At 35.5% G+C, this 20,236-nt stretch overlaps 1 protein-coding gene across 2 annotated transcripts in view; it reads left to right on the top strand.

Moving 5' to 3' along the window:
* The first annotated feature begins 8,043 nt into the window (after positions 1-8,043).
* The window catches only part of LOC145670166 (nucleolar protein 9), a 77,724-nt gene continuing 65,531 nt past the window's right edge, over positions 8,044-20,236 (top strand). Inside the window, exons 1-3 of one of the 2 annotated variants that reach the window (XM_081738539.1) lie at positions 8,044-8,350; positions 14,167-14,393; positions 16,284-16,587. In XM_081738539.1, coding sequence (XP_081594665.1) covers positions 8,155-8,350; positions 14,167-14,393; positions 16,284-16,587 — 727 coding nt within the window. In that variant the 5' untranslated portion in view covers positions 8,044-8,154. The remainder of the gene's footprint in view (positions 8,351-14,166; positions 14,394-16,283; positions 16,588-20,236) is intronic. The other variant, XM_081738538.1, reaches the window with a different exon arrangement.

Below are 20,236 nucleotides of genomic sequence, written 5' to 3'. Positions count from 1 at the left end.
AAAACCTCAAGACTATGATACCTTAAGGTGGATCACTGGTGTTCTCGGTGCTATGCTAAACGCTTCTTGAATAGTGCAGCGTTGCCAGAGCCAGATAGTGTTGAATGCTTACTGATGTCTAGGGATGGTATCGAGACCGAGACGGACTTTTATATACCGAGACGAGACCGAGACCGAGACGGACTTTTACCTACCGAGACGAGACTGAGACCGAGATAGACCTCTATAAATCGAGACGAGACCTTTTTCAGTCTCGAAAGTCTCGGTCTCGTCTCGAATATTGTTTGTTATTTTGCCTTTACTCAAAATTTGTTTCGCTGCTGTGTGAGATAACATTGGAACGGTCGACTGATGTACAGTGGCGTATTTAGGGGGTAGATGTCGGGCTCAAGCCCCTCCCGAAATAAATTTGTGATCATTTTTTCGCATTGCACGTACAACACAAATGTTTCTTATCCGTTCCTCAAGCTTCTCCCGAAACAAAATCCACTGCTGTTGTATATAATCTTCTCTCTCTCTCTCTCTCTCTCTCTCTCTCTCTCTATATATATATATATATATATATATATATATATATATATATATATATATATATATATATATATATATGATCAAGGGAGGGGCTAAACCATACTTTGCCTCTTTATCCAGTGTAAAGCAGGATTGAAGTTTGTTTTATTCAGTGTATACCTGAGCGTTAAGGGCCCTATAGCCGTTCCCTTGGGAAACTGGATGCAGTTAGCTAAGGATAGGAGTCATTGGAGAGCTTTTGTGAACGCGGCATTGAACCTACGGGTTCCATAGGCCATAGAGTTTTATATATATATATATATTTAAAATGCTGAAAATTTGTACCATGTTGTGTGAAATATTAAAGTAAAAATTCTTCTAAATACTCTGCAATACCACTAGATAAACAAGCAGTGTTGCAAATGCAAAATAAAGTTGTATTTTCTCAAATTGCACTATGTAAGGTGTTACCTATTTCTAATTTAGATATTAAATAAAACCACAATACCACATACATTATTCAGTCTAACAAGGGACAATACAGTTTCACCAACATCAACATTTTGGAGATCTCTAATAACTCAAATGGCATAGACGGTGCAATACGCATCATTTGTATCTTAGCGCCAAATACTATGATCATGGTATAATGTATTTCGAATGAATGAAGGATCAAAGTTACAAGAAATGAAAAATTTAACTTTTTCTAAAGACTTCACTTCGAAAACGTGCTGACATATCACGTCTCATCATGTAGATGCTTCCAAAAGACTTAAGTGATCATAATGTCATTTACAACAATTGTTATTTCAAACCGTTTTAGAGATACCAAACACATGGATAGTGATTGTTGTACTGCTTAAAATAACGCATTTGTGTTAAATTTTTATAATGATTATTGCTTTAGTTTGCTTCTATAACATTTCAACAATATTTTTTAGTGGTTTTAATTACAATTCGGAGCTCCATTATTCTAAGTAGTGTTGCCAACTTCAATAAATTGCTAAATATTATTCTAAATATAGTGCAAGTAACGTAGCTAAACTGCAAAATATTTTAAAATTACTCGTAATTTGTTTTATGGTGCAAGAATGTTTTCAAAAGACGATGTTTTTCGTAGTCTTTATAATGTTAATGTTAATCTCAAAGTTTTGGTTCCAGCAATACATGTAAATGCACATTGTAACTGAAATTAAATGTAACTGATAACTTTTCAGTAACCCTAGTTGTTTCCCTAAGCCTTAATCGTGATGTACACAAAACCAGGATTAATTAAAAGTTCTAATTACACCCTAGTTACATTTCACTTGTTTTAGTTTGACCACGAACCACCTCATACCATAGCTGCATGCAGTTATTCAAGGATTTACAGTTAGTAATACACATTGTGTTGATTTTTGGTTTGTTTTGTTTTAGTTTAATGTCCCACGATTATGCTAGGGCGTCTAAAGGAGACTGGAGCTAATGATCATAATGGAATCCATACCACTTCGGTCCTTCAACTGTACTCCCACCGGGAATCTAATTCGGGACCACGAGAACCGAAGTCAAGCGTGCTAGCTACTAGACCAAATGGAGTCCTCATATTGTGTTGATTTAAATCATTGAGTCAATGTTGTCAGATTCGAAGGTCAAAAAATATTGTGTCTGTGCTCCAAAAGTAACGAATTTGAACTATTTGTAGGAGAAATATATACAGTAGAAATGAACTATTTGGCAAGTAATGACTGGTACTAATGAAATGATTTTTAATATGGACTGGAAAATGTGCTGGACATATTGCAAGAAATTATGATCGATGAACAAAAACAATTCTAGACAGGATACCATGAGATAAAAACAGCCTAGAAAACGTTCTTGTACAAGAAGGTTTGACGAAATCAAGAACAACTGGGGAGTAACCTGAGAAAGAATTGCTCAAGATAAATAGTTGTAGAGAAGACTTGGAAAGACCTTCATCTAGCAGTGGGTTGATAATGGTTGATTATGATTATGGTTATGATTTTATTATATCTGGACCTCAGAGATAAACTAAACCAAGTTATAATTTCGTAATTTTACAGGAGAAGCGAAAAACCGGTTCCTAAGTAAGATCTATAGTACTATTTTCAAACTATACTAAGCAGTTACAAAGTAATACGATGCTTTTAGACTTATATTATTACACCACTAGAAAGAACATAGTCTATTAAAAAGTATTGTTAAATCAATTTCGACCAAAAAGTGACTTAGCATAGTCTATCTCTAAAGTTCATATATATATATATTCATGTTCATATATATGTTCATATATATATATATAACTTTTACTGGGTAAGGTAGGGGAAAAACGGATCCAAAATTTAACGAAATTCGTACAGCGAAAAAATATTTTTGACTTCATGTTGCAGCAAAACTATGAAAATTAATAGAAAAGAAAACTAGAAAGTTAAGAATCACTCGTATTGCCGGGACAGAGAAAATAGATACAGATAGCTCGAATTACCTATATACTTATATAATATGTGTGTCCATGTTTCGCAAGTAATTTTCAATCAATATAAAATTTGAACATAATAAACGCACGATTAGTTTTCTCGAATAAAGATAACATGCACCGCTGAGAGCTCAGGAATAAGCTTAATCTATGTTACGGCACTGGATATATGCTTATGTAATACATTACGACCTTATGAAATTGTATAAGAAACAGAATGTACTTAAAGTGAGACGCGAACTATACGAAACATCGGACTTTCAATCTAACTTGTTTGGTGATCCAACCCGAGACCACAGATATAGCAAAGATGTGTGCCATAGCTCCCACCACAAGGTTAAGGAAGTTCCTGTTTTAAAGTGTCAATTAAACACTGAGATGTGAAACTGTAATAAAGCATTTGATTAATTTGAAAAAATATATTGTAGTAATAATTTACTCTATTTGTTAAGATAATTAATATTATGTTCTGTTTTTAAAATGACAGTCAAAGCAGAATGTTTTGGATAATAACTGAGAAATTATAAAATTTCAATTTCGGTACGATTAAATACATTCGTGCTGCTATGTGTTGCGTTAACCGTTAGGAGGTACCTTATTGAACAATTCTGAGTCAAAGGAAGGAAATAAACTACTGTATAGTACTGGGGTTAATTTAATAGAGTTTAATTGTATACGCAGTACTGAAGCTATTTGAGACAAAGTATATTGCTGAAAGTGAAATATGAGTTACTATTAGGATTTTACCCCGGGTATGTTATACCCACTGATGATTGAACCTGGAACACAAACATGGAAAGCATTAGCGCTAGCAAATTAGCTACGAAGAGTTACGTCATACCATAATTCTAAGTCAAGAATGAAGGCAAAAAATAAGCGGAAACGACAGGCTGTACGATAATAATACTTTCACAATTTTAATTTTACACTATTTATTTCGAGACGAGACCGAGAGTTGGCCTTCGAGACCGAGATAGGCATTTGTTGACCGAGACAAGACCGAGATCGAGACGGCGATTTTTGACTCGAGACGAGATCGAGACCGAGACCGCTATTTTATGAACTTATCAACCGAGACGAGGCCGAGACAGTATAAAGTCTCGTCTCGTCTCGTCTCGATACCATCCCTACTGATGTCAGATAATAGAGGAAGTAATGATAGAATTCTGCTTGGATACTTACTGGAGAAATTAGTTTTCTGTCCTTACCGCAATTCACAGCTAAGTTCCACTTCTCGAACTCCAACGCTAGAATCCAGGAATTTTCTTACTGTGACTACCAGAGTAAACGTACAAATTTGGCAACAACGCATTATGACGTTCTGCACAAGTTCCTTCTCAAAATCTATTTCCTTACATGCAAATTAAAATTTCAATAAAATGTGAAACATGACACGAAAAACGGTCAAACAATATATCTATTTCGTAATAAGACCGTTACTCTAAAATAATTTATACACATACAAATAAATTTCATAAAACATTGCACTTCTAGTAAGATCTAACAGCAAGTGCCATATTGTGTGCTCATTGTAAAACGATTCAAATGTTTTCTTTTATTTGTTACCTTTTTCGATATCAGAAGACAAAACTAAATGAATCAGAGTCCTGTGTTGTAGCTGAAACATAACTCTGTCTTATAGTACAGTATCTATAGTATGTAAATTTTCATTGCACAGTAATTAAGGGAATGAGCTGAAAAATGTATTGACTTCCGGGGGTGATCCATCTTAAAATGTGTTATATCTTACTACTGCTAGTAGTATGCCGTGTCTCCACCTGAGTTAAAAAAAAAAAAAAAAAAAAGTTCAAGCCATGAGTAATACCCCAGAAATGCAATCTTACATTGTGAAAACTAAAGATAGAGCTATCAAACATATTGTTCACGCTAAGTTTATAACTGGTTATATGTGACGCAATAAAGAAAGCACATCGGTTCAGATTGGGAGCAACCATGCACCGATTTTCTAGTGGTTAAAGCTTACAGATTTAAAGCGGGATATTACTGTGTTCCGACCATGAATTCTTCAACATCAGAACACCAGTCTGAAATACGGGACTTCCCGCCTAAAGCGAAACGTATTGCCACCTACGGCATTCTTACTATCATTAGTGATTGTGTTGAATTCAGTCAATAACAAGGAAGTGAATTGACATTACCCTCATTAAAAAAAAAAAAAATCTTCCGCGAAAATTTAGTAAAAAAAATCCGTATTTTATGAAACAGAGTGCAATTTGCAAAGGATAAAGCGTTGAAAACTGCAATAATAATAATAATTTAATAATAAAATACATCCGCTTGCTTCTGCAATTCACAGCATTAGTTAAGGAACAGTTGAAACTATACAATCTGAAAGAGATTGAAACGTAATGATCGTCTTTATTATTGTATTATTTTGAGGAACTGTATGGTCGTGTTCGCTGCAGCTAGGAAGGGATAACTAGAACAATTACTAATGTGTGGGGTAGAAGAACAATTATTAATGCACGACTTTCATACAGAAAGAGAGCTTCTCCCCCTCTGTCCTCCCCCCCCCACGGTGTAAAATCGGAAAAGGCTATATAACTTTCATTTGTATTTAATGAATGCTACCACGATAATCATTCGACGGATGATGAGATTACATAACAAAGTATAACAAAACTTCTTCCGGCGTAAAGTATCTGCTCAGTTATTATGACATTAACGGAAGTTCCTTTGATGCTCTAAATGTCCTTGAAGCGATTAACATTCTTGTGACATACGATTCTGATTCACCTAATATTGGTCTTCCTTTTTATAGATAAAAAATGACATTTACACTTAGAGAATTAGAGTTGCACTTCCTTCCTTTTCTTACTTTTTCAGACAGCATACTAAAAGGTCAAAATTTAATCTGAATCTCCATATATCGGTTATATATGTTGAATATTTGGTAAAGGTGATATGGTCCCATTTCCCTCCAAACACGTGATTGGTACTGTAAGTAGTTTCTGAAAGGGCACGTGAATGCATGTTATCCAACCAGAGATGCCCACAGGATTCGAGTCACTGTGGTTTGTCTACATCGCGGGTCTAACAAACGACACCCAGACTCGGACAACCCCTGTCATCACTGACCGATCGCTGATTTTTAACTTATTTATTATGAATATGAAAGAGGTGTAAAATTATCACCAAGTAATATTGTGGTTTGTCAGAATATTGACGTTTGCAAATTCCCTACAGACTTATTTTGTGTAAGACTTGTTGGTCACCGACCGGTGCTTCCAAATTTTCTGTGTTCGCCCAGCGTCGTGAGGAAAACCGAGGACACAAGTATAATAGTATATGATAGTTCACTGCGTCGGCAATACGCATGTCCTTATTTCATTTAACGTTAATCTTAAGTTAATCATGCATTTTTGTTAAAAAGGAAAGTTGACACACAACCACAGTCATACGTCTTGCAAATAAAATCAGAGTGTACGTTTGATGAGGATCTTGGCTAGAAGATCGAAACGTCATGTGTAAATGTGTTTTTATATTAAATAAGTGCAGTCTTGTTCAGCGGTGTGTTTATTTTTCTAAAAAGGAAAGTACTGAACAAAAGTATTGAAGGAATTCAATACAACTCCAAATGCTTTGATGAATGACAATGGTTTATTTTTATGAACGTACAGTGAAACTTCGTGTTGAGCTAAATATTTTTCTAAAAATTGATTTTCGGAATGTGGTATTATTTTAAGGAATAAGAGAAAATTTAGATCGACACGAGGGAACTTCTACTTAATTTGGTTAGCATCACTGTCCTAAGTTGAAAAAAAAAGAAGTCTTTTCCTACTTTACCCTATATCTCAACAAGCACATCTCAGTAAAAATAATGGTTTGTTGATTGTCCTCCATCCCTAATCTTTTAGGAGTGTTAAAAACACAGCGGCTCATCATTCAGGAAAAGAGTGTCTGTGATTCGAAATGTTGTGAATAAATAATGAAATATTAAGATATTGAAAAAAAAAAGGATATTTCGCAGGACATTAAAAAAAAAAGTAGGACATTTCTCGATTTTCTAGACGTCTTCGCAACACGCAAGACAGCTCTTTGAAAAACAATACTGTACTGCAAAAATCAGTACGCCTGGTCACCCTATGTTAAATCCAACCCTGTCTGACCCTGGAGACCCGCTAAACCTGAAAGAATCCCCAGAACCTCGGTTGCGCACTATAAATTAAATAACCCTAATTGATTATCAACACCAGATGCTTCTCCTGACATTGATCGAGAAACGTACCGGTCGGAGTTTGAAATTTACATAAAAAACTTCTTTAATACTTGGCTTTAAAAAGTGCATGTGTGTGCACCCGCTTCTGAATAGCCTTAAGGTGAATGAGTGTAGTTTTTCTTAAGGATGTCAGAATTTTTCATTTACAATATTTTTTGCACAAAAAGAAAAATCCATATTTCGGCAATGTTTAAGATTTCCTGCCAACTGACAATATTGGCCTCAGGGACAGAATAAGGACAGTCGATATTTGGTTAGGAATGACACGATAATGAAATGAGAAATTCACAACCACCAGACAACATAGAAAGCTGTTAGTATAACAAACGAAGTAATCTTCAGTCCAGGAGCTACTCTGGACGTGATGGAAACAAGGAGGAGCCCTGTTAGCACATGATGTAATGATGGTGCAACGTAAGGAGAAAAGAACTGCCTCAGAATCTGGGTAATCAGGAAGCATTTGATGTCTTAAAAGGTGAATAATAATGAAAATGGAGTAAAGTGCGGATGTAGAGGATTGTACGGTATACCTGATTCAGTTACCTTCACCAAAGTGAAATGTCTGAACTCAAATCTGTTAATTATATACTATGTACGAAAAGCCTCTAAATAATACAAAATATTTGGAAAAATGATATGTTACAACCTGAAAATTGTTCAGAACTTAGCATTGTACATGTTAAATGGAATCTAAAGCTAAAGAGCCTAAAGGAAATATACAACTTCTTTGGAGGGAATTATCAAGAGTATTAATGGGAAAAAATAAGTACCATTTTATTTACTCTAAAATTTACCTGGCAGCACTTAAACTGCCCTGAAACAAAGAAATGTCGTACTGCGCATTTCGTTAGTGCACGGCTGTATTCTCTGTAAGTGCTCCATGTGTTTTTCTTAGTAACAGTAAATTGTAAACAAAAGCGCAGTAGTCATGGAAAGCACGATGTCTAACATGGCAAAGTGTAAGAAAAAACGTAAGAGGAAGTCATTGCTGAAGAGGTTGAAGAAATTCGAAAGACGACGAAATTTTGGTAGGGGATATGATATAGGTGAAAGCACATACCAATATTTAGTACGAGTTCTGGAACTCCTTGGTCAAAATGACTTTGAAACGTCTGAAGACAAGGGTATGTATAACATAAAAGATAATTTTATAATTATATATTTTTAGAGTGGTTATATATTTGGAAAATACCATGTTGCCATAAAATAATACTGTGCCATATGATTTACTCTTGCACTAAAGCTGGACTAATGTTTAGCAGAAGGGGTCCAGCAGTTGTTGCTAAAAAATGTTACAATTTCGGTAATTTCTGTTCACATTAGGTAAGTTTAGGTGAGTATAGGTTAGATATAGGTTATATTAGTTTATGTTACATTATGTTAGTGTAGGAGTCCAGAATAATTTTCAAAAAAGTGATAGAATTTCGGTATTTTAACTAATATTAGGTTAGTTAAGGTTACTTTAGGTTGGTTTAGGTTAGGTTAGATTTGGTTACGTTATGCTATAACTAAGTACTCGCATCATCCATGTAAATTTTATGTTGTTTTACATGCTTCTAGACCCCTTCTGCTAAACCTTGCACAGTGATATGTCCCACCAACCCATGATCGGAGGAAAATAAATATGCTTTAAACTTTATTTGGTGCTGGTTTACATTTGGCACCCACATTTTGGAAGGTTTACAGGTAAAATTGTATACTCTCCAGGAAGGGACATATTTATAAAGAACAAGTTTCTGCAAACGATAGAATTAAATTCAAAGTAATACACATTTATTTTAGATTTACAAGTGTAGGGTTACTAATGTAAAATCCTTACTAGTGCTATCGAACAGATAAAATAGGTGAATGCATTTGAAGGATGACTGTAGTAGATACAATTTTCCACCGCATGTTTGGTTTATTTCTGCACAGTGTACAGATGCTGTATTTTATGTTTACAAGTGAAGCGCTATTAGTAGGAGAGCATGACAAGTGCACCTAAAACTCGGGTATTACTAGTGTGTCACCGGACCACACGAAAATCGAAAAAAAAAAAAAAAAAAAAAAAGGAATATTATTTAGTTTATCCTCCAAAATACTAGGTTGATACCCTGGCTCACTTGGTAGTGATTATTGTTCGACGTACAGTGTGGACGTACGGCATAAAAACTAGTGCGTAAAACACGAACCATCTTGCGCTAGATGGCTACAACAAAGCACAAATGCTATCTAACTGAGTCACTGCAGGAGCGCAACAGGGGAGCCGGAGCGGACGCAAGAGGTTCGCCCGTAGGGAGCAGGCCCGTCAGCAACAGTGAGTATACGCATAAACGTGGATAGTGGAAAAACACTATGTGTCATAAAATGCATGGCTTTGAGGGGAAAACGTATATGCCATCCAAGAAAGTACCAAAATGTACTAACTTTGGTTGGATTTTCGTCTTCTTTTTTGTAGTTTCATTTCATTTCTACACTAACGACAAACTCTTCGTCTGTTTAGTAGACCATACCTTTCACACAATTTCAACAATTGACACTTCTTATTTTTGTATAACATGATAAAACTCAAACAGGATATGTGACAAACTTTTCATTTACTCACCATTTCCACACTGCCTTTCGAATAAACCATATTAAGTGTACGAAAGTCTCTTCCGTCTGCACATATAAGGCCGCTTACAATATCGAAAACAACTAACGACAACAAATATTTTCTTAACTTCAACTTTTCCCCTCACCTTATTTTCACTCTTTCTCACAAATCAAAATAAATTCTCCATTTCATCTGGTAAATTTTCCAAAATTGGTTCGGTGATACAGCAGTTAACCCAAAACTTGTATCATTGCCAAAACCTGTTTGTTTTCACTACACTCGCTTACGCGTATACACACCATCGTTGATGCGCCTGTGCCATACGGGCACCCCCCTCGCCAGCGGTCGAGCCACCTTCCCTGACTCGTTTAGATGGCATTGTGCTTTTTAGTAGCCACCTAGCACAGATTGGTTTGTTTTTTACACTGTAATGTTTATGCCATGCGTCCGGACGCCTTATTTTTATACGCTAATCGTAAAAGAATTACGATTTTTCAACGATTACTTCTATTCGTCACCTTGAATTTTTTCTATGGCAGGTGAGATATTTTCATGACCCCAGCGCAAATCATTTCGGAGACAATAAGTCAGAAATGAGTGAAAGAATTATAGTTTCTCAACAGTTATTTTGAGTAGTGTACCAAAAGTAAACCTGCACACATTATTTTTCTGATGGTTTAACTGCCGTATATGACGGCCCCGTAATACAGAATTAACGGAGAAGTGAACAGAATCAGAGGAAATATCAGCATTAGAATAACAAGAAAGGTAATAAAGGTCATCAGTGTGTGGTGATTTATTAGGGAGGAAAACGAAGTTAAATTCTGGACTATACAAGTTCGAGTATTGACGCGATATTGGGTAAATACGCAATATTAATGTAATATGGCAGTTTTATAAACTAATCTAATATGTGTATGCTGCTGTAATAGAGGGAAAACAGAAATGTAGAGGTGAAACTGTTGAAAGGGGAGTAGTATCTAAACCAAACATGGTGAAACTGGGCAAAATTTTGGGTGCTCTTCCATTTTATGTGGGCATAAATTTGTAAAATCTACGGAAGAAGTATCTTATTTGATTTTACAGTAAGATTGCACAAGTAATGAAAGTATATCGTGATTTTACCTCTTACATATATAAGAAGGTGGAAATACGAAATGGAAAGTTTGTTTTTTAACACGTAATACTCCATAAGGAAGACATGAACTGTAGTGTACAAAGTAATCATAAAAGTGTTGGAAAGCTGTGTCACACGCGAGGCACGTGCTTTTGTGCCAAATAAGATGTTTTCCCATAAATTTTAGTTTATTCCTATATACCCACTATCGCTGCCGCGCCTGCTTCCTACGGATGCAGCCCTCGCTACCACTCAGGCCCTGCTGCTACGCTTCTGTACTGACACGGTTAGATAACATTCGTTCTTTTTAAGTTGATTTATGTTTTTAAGTTAATTCATGTTTGTACACTAGTGTTTTTACTCTATTTGTGCACATGCTGTGCTTAAAGTCAATCTGCATATATTAATGTAACTCTTCCTGAAAGAAAGAAAAAAAAAAATCTAAGACAGTAAGAGTGCATTGCCTGCCAAATGAAGTTCATATTTCATGAATATATGTATCTCCTTCTGTGGCAATCTTGTTCAGGAAAAAAGGATTTTCGTATGCGTTTTTCAATGTTTGGTGTTCCAGGGACATGTATTTGAAGGGGTATCCGCCCCCAATCCCCTCTCTAAAAATTTATTTAAATGACGCTAGTAGAGTTTTCTTTTCTTCAGTGCCGTGCCTTGGGGGGGGGGGGGTAAGCAAGGCGACGGCCCCGGTCGCGGAAGTAAGGGGCACAAAATTCGGAAGGAAAAAGGAAAGAAAAGAGGAAGAGGGACAATTGCTTGGAATATTTTAGATCAACGGCAGATAATGTTACTTATGTTAGGAAGATGCATTTGCTCATATATAAAATGGAAGGGAAAAAGTAATAAAAAGTGCTCAAAATCAAGGAAAAGCAAGATTTGTTTTTGAAAATTTTCTTACGCTTCGCGCCAACCATGGTGGCGTTTCGCGGCTGGTCTGTCGACCTCACTCATATGTACGGGGCCGCCGTCGTATACTCACGCCCCAGGCACTGATTTTCCACGGCATGACATGGTTCTGTTGCTTGTTATGAACAGGAAAAGATGACGGGGGCATTGTTTTCGTTATTTTTTCGAATAGTACGTAGTGTGCAACACTTAAAAGTTGGAAGGTACTAATTTTGCGCAGTGATATAAGACAGATGAATATGTATCTTGTGGAGAGCAAAGAAAGAATAAGAATAAGAGGTATTTGTGATTAAAAGTGAACGATGGAAATGAAATAGGAGTAGTTGTAGAAAATGTACCGTATATTAAAATAACAAAAAAAAATAAATAGTAATACAACGTTAAAAACAGGTTCCTGTGGTCTAATCCGAAACAGCCATCTGCGGAAGTTCGCCTTCCTAATTAACTATAATTGTTAATGTATATTACAGTTTTTCCGGTTTTATTTCCCTATTTCAGTTGTATTTTGCAGATATTTGTTAATTCCCTGCATTCTTTATTTTTTCGTAACTACGTATGAATTCATATTGTATTACTCTGCAAAATTAGTACCTTAAACTGCTCAGTGTTCCACACTGTGATATTCAGAAATAACGAAAACAATGTCTCAATGGAATTATAAACTTATTTTCTTACCTTATTACTGTTAAAGGGGATATAACTTGACATAAAAACTACAGTGCATAAAACACGAACCAACATAAAAGCAAAAACATTTTTCATTCTACCTATTCTTCCATATTCATTCATTTACATTAATCATCCGCAGGGTGGAGAAAATCATGAATTTTTTAAAAAAAATATTTTTTTAAATTTTTTTATTTATATCGATTTTTTAAAATGTAAATCAAATCTTTCTCCTCGTATAATACAAGTCGCAAACTGAAGTAAACATATTAGAAATTAGAATTAAATGTTAATTATGCCATTTAAGTGAAAGTATTGGGGTTTAATTGTGAACCAATCCCCAATCGTTAACCTATTTCAATCCCAAACAATGTTTCTTAAGAATTAAAGAAAAAGTACAGCAATGTTTATCAACATGACAGTTTTTTCATAAAAGTTACTGATATTTGGTAAGGACATATTTTAATATTTTTAAAAAGTCGGAACTGGCATGTGGCACGAAATACATATAACATACATAAATTTCGTCTAAAGTTATAAAATATATATAAAAGAAAAAAGAAAAAGTTTCGGACAGGGTATCGGACTCCTCTAAATACACCCCTATTATCTGGGAACAAACAAACAGACGCGCACACAAGAGAATTTTCATCTTAAATGTCGATAGTGATTTACCCGGTGGAATAGTTAATGATTTAAAAATCAAATGTCACGAAGAGAAGAAAGCAGGATTACCCCGTTCCCTGTTCAAAACGGGATTTTCCCTAATCATCCTCTGCATGATACTCGTTTTCATACTGTGCTGTACAAACATTTGAGTCTCATAATCTTCAATAATCGATATAACATAACAGAAACGGAATTTTACATATTTTCACTTTAAATTAATTTATTTCGGAAAGAGACTTAAATCAGTGATTTTTATTTTAAAAATCAAGTGATTTAAATCAGACTGATTTAATCGATCCATTCTGATCAACCGTCTCCTTTAGTGTGCAGGGTGTAACACTGGAACATAATACCGAAAGATTTCATTTGATTTCATATCAATCATCTGTAGGGCGCCTGGTTCTATGACGCGACACGAGAAATTCAACTTACGAAGATCTACATTTTTAGTTTGAGTGTGATTTTACTAACATATTTGATAGCATTTTCACAATTTCTATCGCTTCAATTTCTCTACTATTGTTGCAGAATGAATTTATAAAGTTAAGAAAATATCCCGATGGCAGAACTTTCTCGGTCTTTCTGCGATGAGCTTTTGTAAGTCAAGAATTTTCTGCAGGAATTCTGAAAAAAAAAAAAAAAAATTCTGCACGAGAAACACTTATGATTGTTAAAAAATACGCTTTACGCCATGTGAAAAACAGTTCAAACTATATTTATGCGAGTCATCCGTGCATTTAAGACATCTTTTTTTTTTCTGCATAGGCATGGTAAATTTTCTTCAATTACATCGCAGATCGCGGCATGTTCTGCCATGGGGGAAAATATTATGACACGAAATGACTGCCATCAAACTCTGATGTTCCAATGTTGAGGCTAGTGCACTTGGTTCTCCAAGTCCCTTAGTATTTATTTTTATTCTGATTACACTCTACCTGAAGACTTAATAGAGTGTTGGACATCTTTTAAGACTATATTGTTTATTATTGTTCCAGATATTTTTATCCATAATATATTTGAAGAGATTAGAGGAAACGAAAGGAATTACTCTTGCAATGAAATTGCATCAAAAGTTCTGGAAAAACTGGTTGTCGAAGCATCAGACGAAGACCTGAGCCATTTTATGGAGGAATGTCGGCAGGACATCCGAACGTTGGCGTGCGATAAATATGCAAGCCATGTTTTACAGAAGCTTCTTGAAGTAGCATCGACAAGAGCAAAGGTGAGAATATGTATTAATTATAGTTTGCTATTCATTGAAGGTATAACAACAAAGCAAGGTGAGACTGGAGGTAATGTTAAAAGCGGAATCTGAACCATTACTTGGGTTTGTATCCGAGGGAAGGAAATACTCCTATCTAGTATCGAATTCAAAACCATGTGTATAGAAAGCACGTTTTTGCTACTAATGTTTCTGCAATGTACTCTCATCCACTTGTGGTTGAAAGTTAAGATTTCCCGAAGGTAGCTCATCTGGTTCGAATTCCACGTTAAACTGTATATCCACGTCTCATATAGCCTTGCTGCTGAAAGAGACGTTAAAATCAAATCTAGTTCTAGTTGTTCTTCTGGAAAGTTAAAATGTGTGAGAGAAATCTTTAGCACCTAATTTTCTTTCGTAAACATTGAGTTACTCTTTATTATTTTATTTCAGTTAACCAATTAATTAATTTTTTTCAACGGTATTTTTTTTCATTTGTAAATGGTCCGAAATGTACGATGGGTTACATTTCGGTCAACCATGGTGGTATCCATCCTTTAGTCATATGTGTTATCTACAAGCTCCTGCACTGTCCGGATGTTAACTATTTTCTAACGACTCTTTCATTGAAACAGTAATTATTTCATTCAAAAGTGCTTGAGATTTGCAGCTATTTTCCTCATACACTAGTTTGATGATCTGTAATATTTTTATCATATTTTTGTTAATGCTTGCGTAAAATTCTACGTGTGATCTGTGTTCCTATTACCATTTTTCGGGGAGTTAATGTGTCACTTGTAGCTTTAATAATCTGATGTAACCGTGCGTGTATCTATAGAAGGAATCACTCCGTAAAGTGAAAATGTTGATATTAAAAATGCATTGTTTACCTGAAGCCCCCACTTCTTTGTAAACCCTCTATACTTCACGCTTCCCTCCCCTATGTTCAGCTTAGTAGTATTTCTCTGATTCCTGAGATTTCAGGAGCAACACTGAATTCTCATAATTTATATTTATTTCCAACAAGACTACTATAAACCATTTTAATACAGTGTTATTTTTTACCAACTTTGTTCTTAACGAAATCCCAGTTTTACTAGTTACACTGCTCGCCGTTAAAAATGCAGCACCAGAAAGGAGACAAGATATCAGCGGCATAGTTGGCAGGCCGAGACCTAATGGTACAAATAGCAAATGATTAAGCTTGCCGCTCTGGTCGACGCGTGATAACAGCAACAACAGAGCAGGACTGGCGAATGTCATTAGCCTGTGGCCCCACCATGGGTGATCAGAACAGCTGCAACACAGCGAGGTATCGAGAGGATGACCTCCTGGGATATGGCAAATCATGCGAGAGGATGACCTCCTGGGATATGGCAAGTCATGCTTCTTTGACACGATTCCACAACTAATCGCCTTTAGCTAGCTGAGTTCACAGGTGTGAGTGGCGTTATACAACCATCGATCAGATGTGTTCTATGGGCGACAGATTGGGGGAACACGGAAGGAAGGAAGCATAAGAACACTGTGTTCAGCCAGGAAGTGTAGGACAGGATATCGTATGCAACACGAGAGCGCGCGTTATGATCCTGGTCGAAGAAAACTGAGAGTGAATATAGTTATTATATAATAACTGTATTCACTATATATATACTTATTATTATATATAGTGAATACAGACTTAAAAATAAAGGTCTACCGTATATAAAAATATGTACTCAAAAATGGGACGTGTGCTGAAACTATATCAGTTTGTCCGTTTAATCCCCTCCTCCCCTCCTTGTTGATAAATTTTCGGGAACGCTGCTGGATGCAGGTATTGGTAAGTGAATGCTTGGTAGCGTACTATCATGTACTCGTATAATAAAAAAGTTTACTTAAGAGGTTTTTATTATTATTTATTTTTCTCAGATTTCAGAAGGTTGTCCAGAAAATCAGCAAGAAAAGTACAAAGAATGGTTACTGGTTGTTGGGAAGTTTGCATTGAATAATCTGGAAGAATTTATGTGGGATACTCATGCAACTCACATTCTTCGGACAGTGTTAGTGTGTTTGGTTGGTGAGTCGTTGGATGCAGTGACAAAGGACTTCAAGACCTTAAAAGAAAACTTAACAGCTCCAGTGCAGCGACAAACGTCAAAAAACATTCCCAAGGACTGTAAAGAATTGCTACAGAAGTTCGCTAAGAAGTTCATGGGATGGTCTCAGTTATCAAGTAGGTTCAATTTTGTAATTGGTAATCCTGGAATAGGCTAGTGCTTCTCCGTAGAAAATGGTCAGCGTGTGTAATTCCGGCTTCGATTTTCAGGTTAACACACCAGCATCAGGTATTTGGGTAGTTCCTTAAGGTACACCTTGTCTCAAAAAGGTTGAGCGCATTCTTTACTGGTGTTTTGAGGCAATAATTTTCTAAGTCCAGCTTCGGGTATCTTCGGGAAAAGGTAAGCCAGGTTCGAACCTCCAAGCCAGCCTTTGCAATCGGGAAAAAGTTTGCAGATGTGTTTTTCTTCTTTTAAATATAATAAGACTTGTTACCAAGTGTTTAAAAAAGCAACATTGATTGAAATACTTAATGATACAATATTTCGAAACTTTTTTTTTTTTCAATGTCAGCACATGCTTCTTTGTCATTTAGCTCTCCATACGTAATGGAACATTTAAATACGTTAAAGAATCTTCCCATATGTAAAAGAATGCTCAAAGTTAAGAAATAGAACATAATTATCGCCTGAGTACTAAAATAAAAGTCAAAGTAGAACAGAAACAGCGTTTGTAATGGATATGAATGTCATAATTATCTTGAGATCCGTTATACATCGCTAGAAGGTTGTGTTAGATCATTGGTAAGCTGTCGGATTTCAAATCATAAGGTTGAGGGTTCGAATCCCGTCTAGGCCAATCCTTTTTTTAAAATTATATTTTCCGCAATGCATGAAAAATTATATAAAATAATTACATTAGAATACATAAGTTGTGTATATATAACATAATCATTGCAGAACATAGTAATTATTATGTTTAAAATATAACATCTGAAATAATTTTCACAGTAGGTCGGTATTATATATGAGGATGTAAATACAAGTTAAGAAACTCGTTCAATAGCAATAAATAAGTTATGTAGTGTATTTATTTGCAGCTATTTGTCATATAGAGGGTAATTCTCAACATTCATAATACAGAATGTCATTTATGTTCTTGAAAAGTTATTCGATGCATCACTAGCGGATCCAGAAAGATCGTTTGGGAGGGGCGGTTCGCTTTCTCGAAGATGAGCGTAGCTTCAAGGTGACCAGAATTTTAATTTGCAAGAATGGGACTCATATGAATCCGGGGCTGGAGGGGGGGTGTAAAAAAGATCCCAGATTCCACTTTGGGAGCCGAACTTTTTTTTTGTAATGGAAGTATTTTTTTCTGTAGATTTTAATTAAATACATACTTTCGTTTCGGAGGCGTGGTGGGTGGTGTCATGATTCACTTTACACACAGTCACCGCAACATATGCGATGCACTGTCTGGCACAGTACTTCCACAAAAGAAAATACTGTATTGACGATAACATTAATTTTAACGATAGAGTGTACAATTTGATCTAATCATTTATATTTTGAGTAACAATTGCGAGACAGCAGTTAGAAAAATTATGCCATATATAAACATGTTAAAGAAACGGGGCATGATATAGATTGGGAAGGTGTAAAGGGGCTAGAAAGGGAGAATAGACCAATGATAAGGAAATGGAAGGAAGCACGAAGGATAAAGAAAGAGAAAAGTGACAAATTAATGAACTGGACAAGTGGACTGTTAATACATGATCTATGGGATAAATGATTAGAACAAATTGAAGTGAAAAAACAATATTGAACATATTTATATGTAATAGGCATCAGAGGTAGATTAAGAGAAAATGTTTTAAGGCAATTGGTCAAGTATAAACAACAGGTGTGTCTGGAAAAGATAAACACAGGTGGGAGGGTAATTAAGTCAGGGCAGGTGGCCGAAAGATGACGCCCGGGGAAGTCCGACCCAGGTGGCTTCCCATGCACACAAGGACTTTCACTTTTAGTATAAATAACTGCGCTCTAAGATATCTCTTTCAGTTAGTGTCTGATGAAGACAACGTTACGTTGTTGAAACTTTTACACTGGAATTTAGTTTTTAATAAGCAAGTGTATATACTCTGGTCAGAAGTGTTTATTATTTCTTTAGAAAAATTAATACAAAATTAATCTATCTCTAAATTTGTGTGGGGTTTACGAAACATAGTATAATTATAGTTATGCTAACAACAACAATAAAATTACCTAGGTATATTATATTAGCCTTCGTCTAGGTGGGGCTTCGCCCCCAGATCCCCAATCTGCTCGGCATACGGCCTTGCACAATATAGCAAATAATCCTACGTGTTACTGTGGCACAATATTTCGCGTTCTTCCTTCTGTCTTTCATATAGAATTGGATTGAGCTAAAACTGTCACGAAATTCAAACACCTCGTAAGGCATTTTAATGAACCTTTTTTCCTTTTCTTCTACGTTAAGTGAAAAAAAAACCGTTCAAATACATGTTGAATTATTTTAAATAAAAAATCAAACTACCAACTTTCATGTTTCTAACCGCAAGAGATCCCGAGATATGGGCATCTTATAATAATAATAATAATAATAATAATAATAATAATAATAATAATAATAATAATAATAATAATAATAATAATAATAATAATAATAATACCACGCCTTTTCTTCCCTTCTAGGTAAAATATCAAAAACGCTGGGATACGTATTGAATTATTTTAAGTCGAAAGTCCATATACGAAATTTCATTTTTCTAACCTTCAAAGATTCTTAGATATTGATATCTTATTATAATATTTGCAATCGCCGCCACTTTTTCTTTCCATCTCATTTTTCTCCGTTTTACTATAATATTAAAAAAACGTTGAAACGCGTGTCAAATTATTTTAAATGAGGAATCCAAATGCCAAATTTCAAGTCTCTAGTCTTAACGGATTTGAAGAGATGACCATCTTATTAAAATAATTTCCACCCCATTCTCCCTTCCTTTCTTCGAATTCTCCCCTCCAAAAAAAATCCTTCCTTAGTGATACTCTGCGTAACAAATCTTATCTACTGTCCTAATTTCAAGTTTCTGACTTAAGTGGTTTGGCCTGTGCGAAGTTACTCACTCAGGATATCGTATTTTATGTATGAATTACAATAACAGCTTGTAGCTTTTCTTATTTCTCAAGAAAGATGAGATGCCATTTGGAGTCACAATAAATCCCTGGTCCCTTCCTAATGTTTTCGTGTTGAATCCCAAAAGCCACGGCTCTCTTTGTTGATCTAGTAGCTAGCGAACGTACCTATGATCTTTGATGCATGAGGTTCTGTGGTTTAATTCCCGGTGAGTGAGCATTGAACGCACTACAGTGGCTCAGATCCAACTTTAAACTCTAGTTCTCGTTCTGTTTAGCATCGCTTTTGACAAACGACTTAAATACATATTAATCTATCAACCAACCGAAAAGTCTCCTCTTAGATTCAGAGACCTTTTCTATATTTCTCTTTATTAAAGGTAAAGATAATTGAGGTTATAATCCGGATTTCCGAAATCCATTTCATATCCTTTTTCTAGGACACAATAACTCATTTTTAGTACAGAGTAAGCCGTCTTACCCTCCTTTCTACAGCTGTTCGTCCGACGAATGAATCATATTCTCGCTACTTTGGGGCTTATGGTGACCGCCCCAAGGAACTACCGAGAGAAGTATTCGCAATTCAAATATGTCTGTATTAGAACTATTAAGTACCGCACATTTTGATTAGATTCTGCTATGCTTGTCACACAGATTGTATCGGTCGGG

This window comes from Thermobia domestica, chromosome 2 (genome assembly GCF_964235325.1).
Source record: "Thermobia domestica chromosome 2, izTheDome1.hap1.1, whole genome shotgun sequence".
Classification (NCBI taxonomy): Eukaryota; Metazoa; Arthropoda; class Insecta; order Zygentoma; family Lepismatidae; genus Thermobia; species Thermobia domestica.
Note: the sequence above shows the minus strand (reverse complement) of the source record. Positions and strands in the feature narration are given on the sequence as shown.